Source organism: Charadrius vociferus, unplaced genomic scaffold (genome assembly GCF_000708025.1).
Source record: "Charadrius vociferus isolate BGI_N301 unplaced genomic scaffold, ASM70802v2 scaffold342, whole genome shotgun sequence".
NCBI classification, from domain to species: Eukaryota; Metazoa; Chordata; class Aves; order Charadriiformes; family Charadriidae; genus Charadrius; species Charadrius vociferus.
The window spans coordinates 964,364-981,686 of NW_009647231.1; the positions used below are offsets into that span (position 1 = coordinate 964,364).

General features: G+C 36.6%; 1 protein-coding gene across 1 annotated transcript in view; it reads right to left on the minus strand.

Annotated features, from left to right (window-relative positions):
* The window catches only part of COL21A1 (collagen, type XXI, alpha 1), an 87,093-nt gene that overhangs the window by 12,790 nt on the left and 56,980 nt on the right, over positions 1-17,323 (minus strand). The window contains 5 exon segments of the mRNA XM_009879833.1: positions 2,707-2,767; positions 3,405-3,458; positions 4,756-4,809; positions 14,628-14,681; positions 15,041-15,085. Coding sequence (XP_009878135.1) covers positions 2,707-2,767; positions 3,405-3,458; positions 4,756-4,809; positions 14,628-14,681; positions 15,041-15,085 — 268 coding nt within the window.

Here is a 17,323-nt window from a genome sequence, read left to right on the forward strand (position 1 = left end):
TACTTCAAAAGGTAGCCCTCTGCATTGCTGGTAATACTACACAGATGCTTTACCATTTTTTACTAATTGCTTATTTCTATCTGACACCTTACCTGAGCTTCCTTTGCTTCTACAGGATTTCCTGTTTATTCTGAAATCTGTAATTTTAATAGGTAATGGAGGAATCTTTGCCCTAGTTGAGACTCTAGTATTCCCCAGGAAAGATTGCCAGATTTCCAACACAAATGTCAGATACTTTACCTAAACACACTTAAGTTATTGTTATATATTTTTTTCTATATATTCAAATTTGAAGTTGTTATTAAATTAGTTCAAATATAATTTAAAATTTGATTTAACTTATTAATTTAATTGTGTTCATTTAATTCATTTAAATGCAACATTAAATTTTTAAATTTAAATTTTACATTTAAGTATTAAATTTGGGCTGATAGCAAAATTTTTAGCCTCAACAATTTGTTGCTTGAATAAATATCTAGCTTGAATAGTTGCAGGTAAAGCTTATTAGTTATAGTAAATTATATTCTAAGGAAACAAGTCTATCCGTTACATGACATCAGACCACTTACATTGCTCCAAAGAAACAGTATAACATTAAAATAAGGTTTATACTTGTATATGCCAATGAAGAAACTCACTAGAAAAGAAATATTTGTCATGTTTTCCCATAAAAATACAGTAAAATAATGAAAATAATAGCAGTACTCATTATCTTGCAAAGCAATGAAACACTTAATTTTCAGGATGCACATATTACTGCTTTAAAAGTGTCTAGAATAAAGAAATCTTAATTAAAATTTAGACTAAAAATGTAATGGATACAAGTCAGAGCCTCAGTTACAATTAGAATTACTTGATTTACAGCAATGGAACTAATTTGACTTCAACCAGTTTCGAACCATGCGAGCTGACAGTTGTTCAACCCTGAAATTGTACTCAAATCATGTTATTGAAGATAATAGTGAATAATTATTCCCCAGCTGTTCCAAATAAACATGCAGTGTTTCTTTCACATATATTTCCCTAATAACCTATGTAAAGTATAAATTCTTGGTCTTTCTCTTTCTTGGTTGAGTTACATAGAAGAAAGGTGCCGTCCTGAAAAAACGTCATCTAGAGAACACAACTCTCTTAAGTTCTTTGTAGTTACGCATAGGGCATGAAGAGTAATGATTTTCAATTACTTCTAATTTTTGTGTTCTTAAATTCCATTTTATAGACAAAGCATAGCTGATTTTTCCTCAAGAGACTCAGTTCACACTCCAGTGAGTTCTGTGAGTTATAGTAAGATAAAAATAAGTCAGTATTTTAAAACAGAAATATTCTAGGGGCTTTCCAGCTTCCAGTCAAAGAAAAAGCTCTGCCTTATTGGCTTGAGACAAAACTAAGAGGCTTCATCCACACAGGAGATTTTTAGTAGAATGCTGTCATCTTATCGAAGACGACCTCTAGGAAAGCACTTAATTAATGTCAATTACAGCTTTAAGTTATGCAAAAAGCTGTGTGCTTGAATTTCAAAACATACCAAAGAACAATATTGCCTATAGTCTTTTCAACCTGGGACTCTAAAGACACGTGACTGTCAGAAAATCCTACATACCTACACTTTAAAAATAAGGATGACTACCCAGATAAATCAAACATCAATACAAAATTTTACAATGTGTTCACAAAACAGTTCTTCAGCAATGGAGAATTTCAGCACAAGCAGGTCTATAGCCGTGTTTGACAGATGTAAGGCTGCACCAAGAGATGGTGAGATCCTTGAAGGTATGATCTTTATGAGAACTCAGTATGCAAAAGGAATAAACATATGTTTGTTTGAAAAGAAGAAATAATTTTCAACATGCACAGTAGACATAGGATTCATCTAACCTAACTTTTGCCATCTAAAATTTCAACATTTAATTTAGTTAATTGCCTAGGGTTCAGCTACAGTCAAAGAAAGGCAGATATGTGAACTAATGACTCCCCAATGAGCTCAGACTCTCTCAGCTAAACACTGAGAGAAAAGGGACAGCTTGTTTAGATCAGATAACTTTTAACAGCTAAGGCTGACTGAGCTGAACCTGTCCCAGCTGCCTAGGGTTAATTGCTCCAGTTCTTATGGGTGCTCCACAAAAGACTTTGTACTTATGGGTGCTCCACAAAAGACTTTGTACAATAGACTTTATAGATGTAGCACTTGCTATGAGATATAAGTAAATACAGAATCATGGATCATAACATTATGTACTATAATTCATAATGGAAACTTCTTTACAGTTTGGGTGACAGAGCACTGGCACAGGCTGCCCCGGGAGGTTGTGGAGTCTCCTTCTCTGGAGATTTTCAAGACCCGCCTGGATGCAGTCCTGAGTAATGTGCTCTGGGCAATCCTGCTTTAGCAGAGGAGTTGGACTAGATGATCTCTAGAGGTCCCTTGCAACTCTGAAAATTCTGTGATTCTGTGAAATCCCATTAATACCTATGTCATAGCATTTTATGTTAACAGTTTCTCCCTTTTGGCCATTCTCACCTTCCTATGAAAAATTATTATTTTTCTAAAGAATGGGCCTTCCAAAATATAACAACTGTTCTCTAATAACAGTGATGTGTGTTTAGAAAACGGATTTCAGTTAATAATGATCAGTTATAAGAAAAGCACTTCCAATAAAAGATGCAATTAATGTAAAACTGGAAAAAACACTTACCTTTATACCGTATTGCTCAAGCTTATTCCTGGGTAGCCTGGTTCACCTGGAGCACCTGGTACTCCTGTTTCTCCCTGAGTAACACAATAGTTTTGTGTTAGTCATATGCTGTGTGTAAAAACATATATTGCATGTTTTCTCTAGGTCACGTGATATGCTTTAGCCATGACATTTTGCAGCTTTATAACTGAGGATGATTGAAATGCCTGAAGAATTTGTGAAGGGATGTTGAATGCAGAGAAGCCACAAAAGTGACGCCTAGTTCTTAACCTTAGTTTTCCAATATTGTCCTGGTTCTGGCAGGGATAGGGTTAATCCTCCACTCCACGGCTGTGGGAGTGGAGCGAGCAGCTGTGTGGTTCTTTATTGCTGGCTGAAGCCAAACCATGACAAGAATCTATCTTTTTTAATTGCCTTTTAATACACTAGATGTTGATTTTTCAAAATTACACAAATAAAACCATCTGAAGTCATGGCAATGTTTGCAGGTTTGAACTTCATGAACAGCTGACTTACATTGCCTAAAATCTAAAATAAAATTAGTAAGAATAAGCCATCACATGGATTCTGATGCAATTTTATGTTAACTGCTGTTTTATTTTGAAACAAACTGTCTTGTAAGTAATAATGGAAAATCATGGAAAATCAGTAAATCACGGAAAAGTAAATCAATGCCTTCTTTAACTATAATACTTCCAGATTCATATTTACCTTGGCTCCTGATGATCCTGGTTTCCCCTGTATTCCAGGTTCACCTTTATCACCCTATATAACAATATAGGAGTGTAGCTGATAAACCACGTCACACATGGTATGACTAGCAAACAAACAGTTACTGCTGGGAAACTGGCTCTTAAAAATAGGCACAGGTAGTGACCGAAAAGCTGAAGTTCTGCAGGAAACCCGAAGTTTCAACTTTCTCTCAGGAAAGATGAGATACTGATGACAAAATGTGATCTGCCAGTCTCTGCTCACCTGTCCCTTCCCCACCTGCCTAATTTCCCTTGCCAAGTCATACCATGTTTCTCTGTACTGACTTCATATTTCCACCTCCTTATTTAATAGAAGTCTGAGAATCCTCGTACCCATCTGAGCCAAAATATTTATTTATGTTTTGGTTTTTATTGTAGCCTATGAATTAGGCATATATTCAGCATGAGGATTTTCATTAAAATCTAAGAATTACTGACTACTTCATGATGCTTTTCTGTAAGAATTAGCTTATTAAGAGTGATTCTGTAAGAAACATATTCTAAATGAGATAAATACACAAAACAAAAGCATTTTTCACAAATGAAAAGCTAGTTAATTTTTAGTCACTTCATAGGTATTCAATCTTTTTGACCATAGAAAACATTGACCACTTTTAAAAAATGCTACCTTCAGTATACAATTTTAAATAAATACATATGTACTTCTGGATATAAAATAAGGTATGGGTGCAAATGGATCTAAATGTAAATACAAAGTTCAGGGAATGGATTCTATATTTCTAAATATTCTCTAGGACATACAATTCAGTGCTTACTGGCCAAAACTCATCTTGGATTAAATTAAAAGGTTACACTAACAGATCTAAATTTATAGCACCTACTTTAGTTTCTGAGAGCATGGATCAAATTAATTCTTGCTGTAGCTGCAGTGCAATCAATAAAGTTACATCTGAAATAAATTTGGCTCCCTGGGTGGAAAAAGCAGCACGTAGTGTTATTTAACACAACTAAAATATAAATAAATGTAACATGGGCAGAAATTTCTGATGTATACTGAGAATTATCTGGCTCCAGCATTGCAGAACATTTTCCAGGACTGCGAAGCTGAAACAAAGTCTCATGATCATTTCTGCAATTCTTCCAAACCTCATGGGATGACAGGCACCATTTACTGAGCTGTATTAAGCTCTCTTGAGATTGAACTATCATATAAGGTAATATAGGGAAAAATCATACAGCTACTCACCAATATTCAATATACCAAACAATTAACTGTAAAATCCTGGTGTTTTGTCATCTATAAAGCAGTCACTTATCAAAGTCACGAGCAAATTATCACAAACACCTACCTTAGGCCCAGGAGCTCCAGGTAGACCAAATGAACCTTCTGGTCCCATCAAACCCTATTTATTTGTGAAAAAAGGCAGAGACGTTTCTGTATTAAGCTAATGGATTCAGTATAGCGCATTAGTATTATTAGTATTAGTCTTAGATTTCTATAGTGAAATAAATGAGACGGGAAATATAATGTCTTTCATCATATTACTGTGCAGGCTGTAGCTCTCATACAGCATAGTGGATTATTTAGACCTTCTATGGCCTAAGGAAGGGCTACTGTGCAATGGAAAAAACCATGCAGGAAAAAAGCACAGCACTGTCATGAAACACTCCTGAGAGAAAAAATTCTGCAACTCAAAACCCTGCTTGTGAGATATAATCTTTAAAGTATCTTTAATATGTCCTTAGCTATAATCGAAAGTGACACAAGAGTTTCTTGGTTTCCATTTAGTGTTCCCAAAACCAGCAACAGTATATGTGGCATTTCATAACTCTCTTTCTTTCTGGCTGTGTCCCTCAAAGGTTGCCGTGTCTTGATTCCTTTTGCAAACTTTGTGGAGATTTATCGGGAGCAGTCAACTCTGGGGCCACACCTTTGCATCTTCTGCAGAATCTTCAGGATTGAACTGTTCATTCAAGAACTCAGTGGCTTCTGCTATTTCAGATCATAACACTTCAGCACATGTACAAAGTCAGAGCATTGACAAAACAGTCCCTTAGACTCTTCTCATGGAAACGTGTTGATAAATGCATGTTTAGTTGTCTTTGTTCCATACATAAAATAAGAGCTAAAGTGAGTTAAATATCAAATAGCTGGCTTTCTGAATTTCCATTTAAAGCTACTCTCAAGTATACATTAGAATAGAAATCTTTTTTTAAAATTGTAATTTCCGTGAAGGAATTCCCATTTATAATATTTTCCACATCTGGTGTTAATATATGTCTTTCTTACCACTTCATCTCACTTCTTTTTGACTCTAGAACTGCATGCGTCAATAAAAACTATATATTGTTATTGTTTTATTTGGACTTGCATATATACTGTGAACTTTGATCTGCTATAAAGGTGTACTTAAGACATAGCATAAAATAAAAGCATAATAATACAGAAAGTCAAGCAATTAAATAAGGCAAAAATCAAACTTGTCAGAGATGAAGTTTTATCAATTATTCTAATTGATAGTATAAAGCTACTTTTCTTATTGTTATTTAATCTTTGCTTTCATATAGATAAAAACAACCACCTTCCATTTAGAATAAATGTTAGGAACTAATCAGTTCCATGACATTAGCTCAGACCTCCTTCAAAAGCTACATGTGATCAAAAATAAATATATGTCTCCAGTAATTTGTTACCATAGATTGTAACTGTTTTTTCCAAAATTATTAACTTTCTTTGCTAAAACTAAAGAATGGTTTTGTTTTTGCAAAAATTGAAAAAATCAGAATATTTGGAACAAGAATTCTTTGTAGCCAGGGTTTTCAGCATTTCATCAATGTTCTGGTATTTCACCTGTGCTTTACTGTTAACTGAGGCAGCACAGATTAACTCGGGTTTCTTTCCTTCTGTGTTGTAAAAAAGTACTGGTCACCAAAACTTCCCATCAGTAAACATAGCAACTTGCTCTTTAGGCCACAGACACAGGTCTGTGAATACAAATAAATGGTATCAATCACAAGACTAAAACTTGAGTAACTTTGCTGCCAATTTTCCTCAGTCTCAGACTTTTACTGTACAGTCAATTGCACATGAAAATTCTTCTATTAAACTTCAATTTCTCTAAAATAACTAATAATATCATACATTAAATAATTTCCAACATTCTTCTGAACTTTGAAGATTAGATCTGCTTGTTCTTAGTTACATAGAAAATCAGTCATCGTATCTAAGATGATGCTGTTAATCTAGTATAATCTATTATTTGGTAAATAAAGGTTTACTATACCCTATGCCATTTCTTTCACAATTTTGGGAAGAGAAATTAACAATTCCTCTCTGGCTGGAGTGAAGTTTCTGAGGTCTGCTTCCACTCATAACCTAAGAGACAGTGTATTCCCATTAACCATTTGCTTATGGCCTATGTTCAGCATCAGCTTTGTTACAGCAAGCGTAAGAAAATATTCATTTGGTTTTGGAACCCAACTTTGATTATACTTTTGATTATTTTTTTTTTCCCAATCAGATATGTGTATATATCCACATTGACATGCAAAGATATACTAGTGAAAGCAAATCAGAAAATACGTTTAGTATAACTAAAGGTCAGGCATACATCTGCAGGAAAGGGAGAAATAAAACCCAGTTGTCCTGGATTCCTTTCTTGCACTTTCATTACTGGGCAATATTTAACATATTCCATTTAAAAAATTACAGGAAGACGACTACATGAAACAGTAGACTGCAAGAAGAAAACTTTCAGATACAATATAGGAAAAGCTTGAGAAGTTTATCTGAAAACAACGGCATGTAAAATTAAAAGACAAGAGCTTGTTCTGAGTAAAGATAAAGAGCAATTCAAGGACATAAAATGCAGCATCACTTCCCCATTTTCCAGAGCTGGCGCTATTTATGTGGCAGATAAATTAATAAATTACTGACATTGGCAATGTAATAGGGATAGTTATTACTGAAGAAGAGCTTGTTACTGAAGAATTTTCCCAAGGTATTAATAGACCATTCACAAGCTTTCCATCTGTTTTTTCTGGAACAAACATATTCAGTGTGACTAATACAAGGAAAATCCCGCTATCTTTTCTGGTTGAAATTCCCTAAAGCCGTATAATGTATTCAAATATTCCATGCATCAATTTCCTACTTATTTTATCAGGTGACAAAAGATACACTAAGTGAGTTGACAGGAAGCATGAATAAATTATTTTAAAGTGTATTAAGAACCAGATGTTATTTATCTAAATAAAATTTGAAGAAAACATGGTAGGTGAATTACTTGAACAAATACGTACACTTTGGAATCCCCCAAGGCTTTATTATAGCTGATGATACAGCCTTCTCTCCGGCATCTTGTTCAACTTTGCTCAGAAAGAAGTGGAGAAAAAAATTCCAGAAATAGGCAATAACAGTTATTAGAGACACAGGTGAGAGACCAAATGTGCATGTGTTAACTAGGAGTAGGGACATTTTCACTTCCAGTTCAGCCAATGTGTCATCCAAATTTGATCTAAGCAACTGCAATAACCGGTTGTCAAGGAAATTTATTCTTTCCAGAGAAGATATTTAAGTGGCTAAAAAAGTCCTGTAAGTTCATGAAAAGAAAATTAACCAGTGTACTCACTTTATACAAAAAAACCTTCTGATAGCTGTAATGTAGTGGTCATGTGGCAGAGTCAGGAAAGGAAGAGCTGCTGGGTGGATGTAGGGTAGCTGTATATTGTGCAGGAAATTCTGAATATATTTGGTGATGGAGTAGCCCAGAATTTGTGAAAACCAAAACTGGTTTCAATCTTTCTCTCCAACCAGGATGCATTGGTTTTAATTGATCAGATATTTTATTAAGGAATTGTGAACACGACAAAAGAAGTGAGCTCTTCAATACATTTATAGGTGTTCATATGCCTATATATAATCTTAGTTATCTGGAAACCAGAGTCAAGTTTTTTTTAAACCTAGCATTATCCAGAGAGCAAGTTCCGGGCTCTCTCCTTCATCTGTGGCTATCTACAGAGACATAGGAGAAAGCACAAATCACACCCTTAGTTCTTCAGAATGTTCTTTGATGAAAACCAATAAAACAAAGTGAAAAATTAGGAAAATAAATAGGAAAGAGCATGAGATCTGTGGACTGTACTACTTTGAAAAGTCTATTTACAGTTTAATAACCTCCTCAGCTTCTTCAAGTGATAATCCACATATCCATTTGGATTCCATATGGCTAACCAGTACTCAGCACAATCAGACCATGCTAAAGTAAAGATTTCAGTCCTTTGCAGAATCAATGATCTTGGCATCATTCTGACAAATGTACAATCAAAACCAAAAGATGACCTCAAAAATGGTGAGGTTTACTTGTGTTGGGATAGACGTACATTACTGGACAGACATACAGCAAGCCTTGACTTACAGGGCATGTGATCATTCCTTCCTTTAGAGGTCTGAACAACCTGACTGATTACAAATGAAATCTAGCACCTGATTTAAGTGCAATTCAGATGCAAGATCAAATAGAAACTTGGGGGGGGGTCTGCAAATATATTCTCTCTGAAAAGTAAAGTTAAACTCTGAAAAGCAAAGTTAGACTACTATTCAGCCTTAAGCATCTGAAGTTCACCCACCTTCTGACTGGAGAGAAAAGGCAATTTTCACAGGAAAACAGAGAAAAAATGGCCAGTGAAAAACAAGAAGTCTTCCCCCAATTGACATAACATTCTATTAAATCAAAGACCCTCTCACCACATAATCAATCAATAATCCCATATAAAATAACAAAATCCCAATAAATTTGGGGCAGAAAAAAGCCCAGACATGCTTTCAGGCAGAGGGCAGATACTGAAAGGACTTTAACTAAGCTGATGCACATAATCAAAACTTCAACACTAAAGTATAAAAAAAAAATAACAAGGATAAAGAGGACTTAGATTTAGATAACCCTTAGGCCAAGTACGTGCTCCATTTAGCCAGGTAGGCATATATTGCTCTTTTTACCAGGAGTAATTGGAGAAGAACAGGCTTTTTGCAGAAATGAAGAATCATCCAGCATCTACATGTGTTGTAACTGGAGCATACAGTCTTCTCTAAATCCTTTATTGTCAAGTCTGCTGGGTGTGAGAAGAGCATGGGACTCCTTATCATCAAGCTCAGAAAATCCACAAACCAAAACTGCCTTAGCTGGCCAGATGTAGGCAAAATCTGGCAGACTGCATCTGGATTCATCTTTTGGTGATCCTCAGACAGCCATGGAAAAGGCATAAACGATTATCTCTCTGTGTGACTTCAACTCCAAAAGTGTAAAACTCTAAAGGAAAGCAGGCTGTATTTCCAGTTGAACGCAAATAAGACAAGATTTTGGAAAACTCCATTCATTAAAATGACATCAAGAACAAATTTCACAAATTTCCTGATTAGATATTCTAAAGTGAATGAGAATGTCTGACATGATGTTCAAGACTCGTATGTGACTTAGATATCTGACAAAACAATTGCAGTATCTTCCCAGAAAAGAAGAAAAAACCTTTAATTACTTTGCTTGGAGATGGAAATAATTTTCAGTCACTATTTGCTTATAGCGAGCCCTTAACCCGGCCTCCTCATAAACAAACTCCTCCTAAAGGTCTGAATTCCAATATATCAATGTGTATTTTCTTTATCTCTGGAGAAAAAAAGATTACTGGCTTTGGGTACCCTTTCTGTCTTAGGAGGGAAATGAGCACCAGTAACAATCTGGACAGAGAACTGCCATACTCTGAGAAGCATTCCAGCACTAGCGTATAAATGACCCTTAGGCTAGTAGTCACATTCATACTCAGACGGTTAATTTGGCATGCAGCAACATGTAGTTACACAAGACTGCACGTACCAAGATGGTCAGATATATGCATTCCTAGCTTCCATCCAAACAACGATTCTCTTTAGAATGGGTAATGATGTAGTGGGATGCAAGCCCCAAATAATTTTGATATCAGGTCTGCCCTTATGTACTCTAGAAAATGGTAACCTTAACTAGGATTTTAGAGAGATTCAGCAAAAAAGACAGAGGAACAGAAGGTCCACACTGAGATCCTTGACATCCTCTCTCTTCAAGGTTCCTATCACCCACCAAAACAAGGCACAAGTTACCACAACCTGGATAAACACCACTGGAGTCAATGAGAGCAGAAAAGAAAGGTCCCTGAAAAGATTATTCCTGTTGTGCAATGAAAGGTAGACACTGACAGTAAGATGACCTTAGCAGTGTCACAGCAAGCATCCTGATGCCTGAGGAATGGACATCAATCCCCTTTTAGCCAGCAACTGGCTGTCCTGTATTTGACCTTGCAGATATAAGTATGGATTTCTTTAATTTCAGAATAAGCCCTCTTCTTTTCTTCTACTTTTAACACTACAAAGTACCATCTGAAACCCCTCTGTCTTTTGGCATGGATGAAATCCAGCCTGATGGGTGTCAAGATGAAGTTCACTACTGATGAAGCATTTTCATTGGGAAAGACCTTGAAAAGAGATGAGGTAAATAAACTGAGAGACAGGTAAGTTATGAAACTGAACAATACAATCTGTTAACAGTCACCAAAATCCAAGAACCTCTATCAATGTTCTCTCACCTGTTGCCAAAATATCAAGAGGATAACATAACAGCAAGGGCAGCAGAGAGAACAGATCACAGCTTTCACCCGCAATTTCCACACTTCAAATATGCCGCTGGGCAAAAAACTTACACTTGCCATAGTCTTGTCTTTTGCTGCTGAGAGGAATATTGCGACTTCTAATCATAGTTTCCCACTGACCATAGGAATAAAATGGTCACTGCCATTTGTACCTACAATGCAGGTATCGCTATCTAAGCTTCTCAGTCTCTTCTTCTGTTTCATAAATGCTATCTGCTTATTTCTAATGATTTTTCTGAAGCTCTATCTGGAGCAATTCCTTCTTGCTGCTATTCAAATCCCTTAGCTTTGTCCAGATAATTTCATTTACTACTTCCTTTTACCCTTCCATTTCAGACAGAATTAATTAGCAAGAGAATTATTGCTCTGAGATTAATTTTTGTAAAAAGTGTTCATATGTTAGTCTCTTATTTATCAAAGCAATGCTATCAAAGCATTTATAAGAATCTGATACTTCTTCTCACTTCAGATATTAGGAAACATCACCATTGTTATCAAAATCACAGACAGAGTTGGACTCAGTGGTTACTTATCTTCAAATGTATTTTCCAAGCTAATGAAATTAAGCAGTATCTTACAGTTTCCCATGTAATCATATTTATCCCAGTAATAACACTACAGAAATGCTGAAATTTCACAATTAAATATCTTCACTGTACTGATTTCTTGGCTTCCTGAGAAACTGAAGTTTCTTCTGTTTGGACTGGCCATGGACAAGCCTGTTACATGCACAAAATATAGTGAATCTCAAGATGAGGCAGCAAGGCAGGAAAAAAGCAAGTGATCTTCTTTCCATTGTTGTCACACATTAAAACATTTTCATATGCCATTCAGCTATACAGAATCACAGAATGGCAGGGTTGGAAGGGACCTCTGGAGATCATCTAGTCCAACCCCCCCGCCAGAGCAGGGTCACCTACAGCAGGTTGCACAGGACGGCGTCCAGGCGGGTTTTGAATGTCTTCAGAGTGGGAGACTCCACAACCTCTCTGGGCAGCCTGTTCCAGTGCTCTGCCACCCTCAAAGTAAAGAAGTTCCTCCTCATGTTCAGATGGAACTTCCTATATTCAAGTTTGTGCCCATTACCTCTTCTCCTATCACTGGGCACCACTGAAAAAAGACTGTTCCCATCTCCCTGGCACCCTCCTTTTAAGTATTTATAAGCATTAATAAGATCCCCCCTCAGTCTTCTTTTTGCTAGACTAAAAAGACCTAAGTCCCTCAGCCTTTCCTCATAAGAGAGATGTTCTAATCCCCTAATCATCTTTGTAGCTGTTTGATGGACCCTCTCCAGCAGTTCCCTGTCCTTCTTGGACCAGAGAGCCCAGAACTGGACACAATACGCCAGATGCAGCCTCACCAGGGCAGAGTAGAGGGGGAGGATGACCTTGCTGATGGTACATTCTATCCCTTCATCCAGATCATTGATGAATATATTGAACAGAAATCAAGAAGCGTTAGCTACTTTTTTCACTGACAAGCATTACAAACTCTGTAGCCTGAATATAACTGCATAAAATCTCTTATACTACCATATGGTTATATACACTAAGAATAAACAACAAATTTCTTAGAAGGTTAAAACTTTTTAGTCATTTAGTGTTCTCTTGTCCATAGAGATAATAGCATCACTCTTAATTCTGTACTTAATTCTCTACAGTATTTACCTCATTCTAGCAGTAAGAGTCTATATTGATCTCCCTGAGGTTAAATACAGGGTGAAACATATGTTCTATAACTAAATGAAAAGTCACAGCAAATTTATGATGCTAAGCCATGTATCTCTCAGGAACGTCAGAAGCATTTTAGACAGCAAAGAAGAGAAAATACATCAGCAAAGAAGATAAAATATCTCAAGCACAAAACGAAAACTGCAAAAAGACATATTCACAGGATGATTAATAATAGAATCATGTAAATGTTGTTGAACTTTTCAGTAGAAAAGATAATTATTTTTAAGGCAGCATATGTTCAACCAATGATGAAATTCCTACTAATTAATGAAAGATCTCTAACTCGTTTAAAGCAGCTGACACTTTTGCCCTTAAAATTACCATTTTTTAAAGTCTATATATATTTGCACCAACTTTCAGAACAATTCTTTTACTACTGTGATTTCTAAAGGATTATAAAGAACATGAAAATCAGTCAGACAGTAACAAAGACATTGTAAGCTGGACTATCCAAAAAAAAAAATAGCTTTTTGTGTCAGTATATTCCAAAATAAAAATCTCTCTTTAAGCATTTTGGGAATGCACTGATCACAGCTATTCTCACAGCATTTGTCAAAAGAGCACTATCACAAAAGCATCCTGAAATTAATCTTCAGAAATTCATTGCACACTATGACAATATTTAAGTTGGTCTTAACTTTCAAACTAAATTTACCTGAATACTTTCAAAGTCAATTCAAAGTTAATGAATTCTGAGAGTAAATTCAGACTAATGTGTTTCCTGGATTTATCAAATGTGCAGTCAGGATATCATCGGTTTTAAAAGAAAAGTGGGTATATATTTTCATAGAATCACAGAACAGTAGGGGTTGGAAGGGACCTTCAGAGATCATCTAGTCCAACCCCTCTGCCAAAGTAGGGTCATCTAGAGCAGGTTGGACCGGAACGCATCCAGGCAGGTTTTGAATGCCTCCACAGAAGGAGATTCCACAACCTCTCTGTGCAGCCTCTTCCAGTGCTCTGCCACCCTCAAAGTAAAGAAGTTTTTCCTCATGTTGAGATGGAATTTCCTGTGTTCCAGTTTGTGCCCATTGCCCCTTGTCCTGTCGCTAGGCTCCACTGAAGAGTCTGGCCCCATCATCTTGACACCCACCCTTTAGATATTGATAAGCATTGATGAGATCCCCTCTCAGTCTTCTCTTCTCCAGGCTAAACAGACCCAAGTCCCTCAGCCTTTCCTTATAAGAGAGGTGCCCCATTCCCTTGATCATCTTTGCCACCTTCTGCGGGACTCTCTCCAGCAGTTCTCTGTCCTTCTTGAACTGGGGAGCCCAGAACTGGACACAGTACTCCAGATGCGGCCTCACCAGGCCAGAGTAGAGGGTGAAGATGACCTCCCACAACCTGCTGGCCAGGCTCTTCTTGATGGACCCCAGGATGCCCTTGGCCTTCTTGGCCACTAGGGCAAGTGGCTGGCTCATGGTCAACTTGTTGTCCACCAGGACTCCCAGGTCCCTCTCTGCAGAGCTGCTCTCCAGCAGGTCAACCTCTAACCTGTACTGGTGCATGGACTCTAGGTGCAGGACTACACTTGCCCTTGTTGAACTTCATTAGCTTTCTCTCTGCGCAACACTCTAGCCTGTCCAGGTGTCGCTGAATGGCAGCACAGCCTTCTGGTGTGTCAGCCACTCCTCCCAGTTTTGTGTCATCAGTATTTTGGGGGGAATTCAGAGATTAGACTTAGTCTGATCATATTTGCCAACCTGAAGATGCTAAGTTGCTACTGTATCTGCCATTGCTTGTTTGCTTATTACAAATAGAGAATGACAGCATCAGAATTATTTGTTCATAATAATTTCGTTTGGCAAACTTACAGTATCCCCTGGTGACCCCTTTGCTCCCGGGTGACCCGGTGGTCCAATTTCACCCTATATTTTTAACATAAAGAGAAGAATTTGGCAATTAATGTATGTATAGTTCAAAAATTTGTTAAATATTCTTTAATTATGCAGATTATTTCATTAGGACTATTTCTGAAAGTATTATGAAATTACCTCTGTTACTTTTAAATTATTCATTCCTTCTGGAATAGTTGAAATAACACCTAATGAGAAATTTCCAAACATACCACAAAGAATTTGGAGCATGTCTCCATTCACTTGCAGCATGATTTGATGTCCAAACCCCCCATTATGAAAACTCTCCTCTGAGCACAGACTGAACCCTTACTTTGGAACAGGTGTATATAGGCACAGGTTTTAACTGTGTTTTGAACTATTAATAATACCTTTTGTCCTTTTGCTCCTTGATTTCCAGGGATTCCAGGAATTCCCTGAGGGGAAAAAAGAAAACCTTTTAAATATATAGAATAGTTTCTCCAGAAAATAATATATAACCCCCCTTTCATGTCCTCATAAATTTAACATTTGCCATAGGATTGGGGTTCAAAATATGGGCAGGAAATAGAAAATTAAAAAAACGCATAAGAGAAAAGAGCTTCAGCTGGAAACATGCAAAATATTTCATCTGGGATACAGTGCAACGCTAATGCTCAGTCACTCCCCAGTGCTTTCGTGCTAGGCGTCCATGGCTGCCGCTGGGCAGGCTCACATGCTCCCAGTTGCCCATCAAGGGCTGCAATGTTTTACTGAAAACCCTGAGTGACACAGGACCACTTTTCATTATCCATAAGATTTCCCACATAAGATAGAGCAAAAGTCCTGGTCAATAGGACCATGAGTATGACAAATCCCATTTTCCTGTCTAAAATACAGTGATTGTAACAGAACACAAGAGACAGCTATAAGTACAGTTGACGTATGCCAGCTTCCACCTTCATAAATACTCGATCATCTCTGTCATTTCCTCAGCATCATTGCTCATTTTAGCTCTACAGTATATCTCACAGTTTTTGTGCAGTGATCATTTAGTTGAACATAATTCAGTTTTAAAACAAAACTCCATATATACTTAAACTCCATATACACTTAAAACTGTAGTCTACATTCAGTTAATCTATTTCTTCTCTCAAGTAAAATTATTCAAATTTATTGGACAGACACTGTTCTTGTATCATCATTAATCTGCAGCAAGAATTTGGCTTACAGACTTTACATTTTAATCCAAACACCACCAAAACAAATGCATTCTGTGGGGAAAAAAAAAAAACAACAAAACTGAATGTAACAACCAGGAATAACCTGATAGTTTCCATATGGATTACATCTGTGCAACGCTGGCTTGGAAAAGATAGTTCCATTGTGTTGCAGTTTACACCCAGCTTCTAGTTAATAATGACCGCATCAAGCAGAAACAGTTTACTGGTCAATGGCACATGAGTTAACAATGACATCCTGAATATTTTACAGGTCATGAAAATTCTAATGTATCTATCATTAAAAGAAGAGATCAAAGAATATAATAAAAAGAACTGGAAGACAATGCCTTGTTTTGAGACTGCTACTCACACAGTGCAACATAACTCTTCTTGCTAAACTTTTGTCCAAAGCCATCTTAGATCATTTGCACAAATAAAGAGATGGGAAATAGGGCATATTTATCACCACATTTAGGAACTTTCAGACCTGTCCATGAGTTCTCAGTATAATTATTTAACAGTTAATTTCTGTAGCTGTAAAATATAAAACTAAATTATAAATATCTGTACCCGTGACACAAAACAGAACTTCATATATGCTGAAAAAAACTCCCACTAGGCAGCAACCTTCTCGTACTGAAATGATGTACCAAAGCTTTCCATGGTTACATTCTATGCTATTTGCAGGGCTGAGAGAAGATGGTTCCACATACTTATCCAACACAGTGAATGATTTGCCACTATATAGGTATGCCTAAAGGAAGAAACACAACGTCCCACTGAGATCTGTTGAACTTTCTTGGCTAAAAAACATTGTGAATACAAGACATTTAATTTTACCTTTATATCAGTGGCAAAGAAGGATAAAAGTCAAAGAACAATTCTAAAACTAAGTCATTTCTTTTTTCCTCTTTTTTCTTTTGATTGACTCTGCACTACTGAAGTACACAGAACTTGGGTTCTTTTTTTCAGTGGGAGCTGGTCCAGACCCTTAAAATTCTCTTATGGCTCACTGACGTTCACTCAGCTAAGAATGAATCTATCACTTATGCTAATGTGAGTGATTCCCAGAGTACATGGGGTGGAGATTTTCAGTTATTCTCCGCATGTCAGTTGGCACAAAAGAAGGAGAATGAAGTGGCTAATTTGGTCATAAAGAATGAGTTTTTCCCATGAGAGTTATTCTCCTGTATAGCTTCCATGGTTCAGTAATTACAGACTAATTTCTGTAGGATGAGCTCCAGGATCCCTAAAAAACTAAATTTGGTTTTCTTCTCATTATCTATTCCCAATCTATTACTTCCTTTTACATGGATAATCCCTGGTAATGCCGATTAGAATTATTTGCACTTTCCCAGAAGATTAAAAGGTAGAAAGAAAAGATTAGAAGGTTAAAAAGTAGTTTAGATATTCTGAGTTTCTTCCCTAACTTACAGGTCAAAAGCCAAACCAAGCTTTAGAAATGTGTCTTGC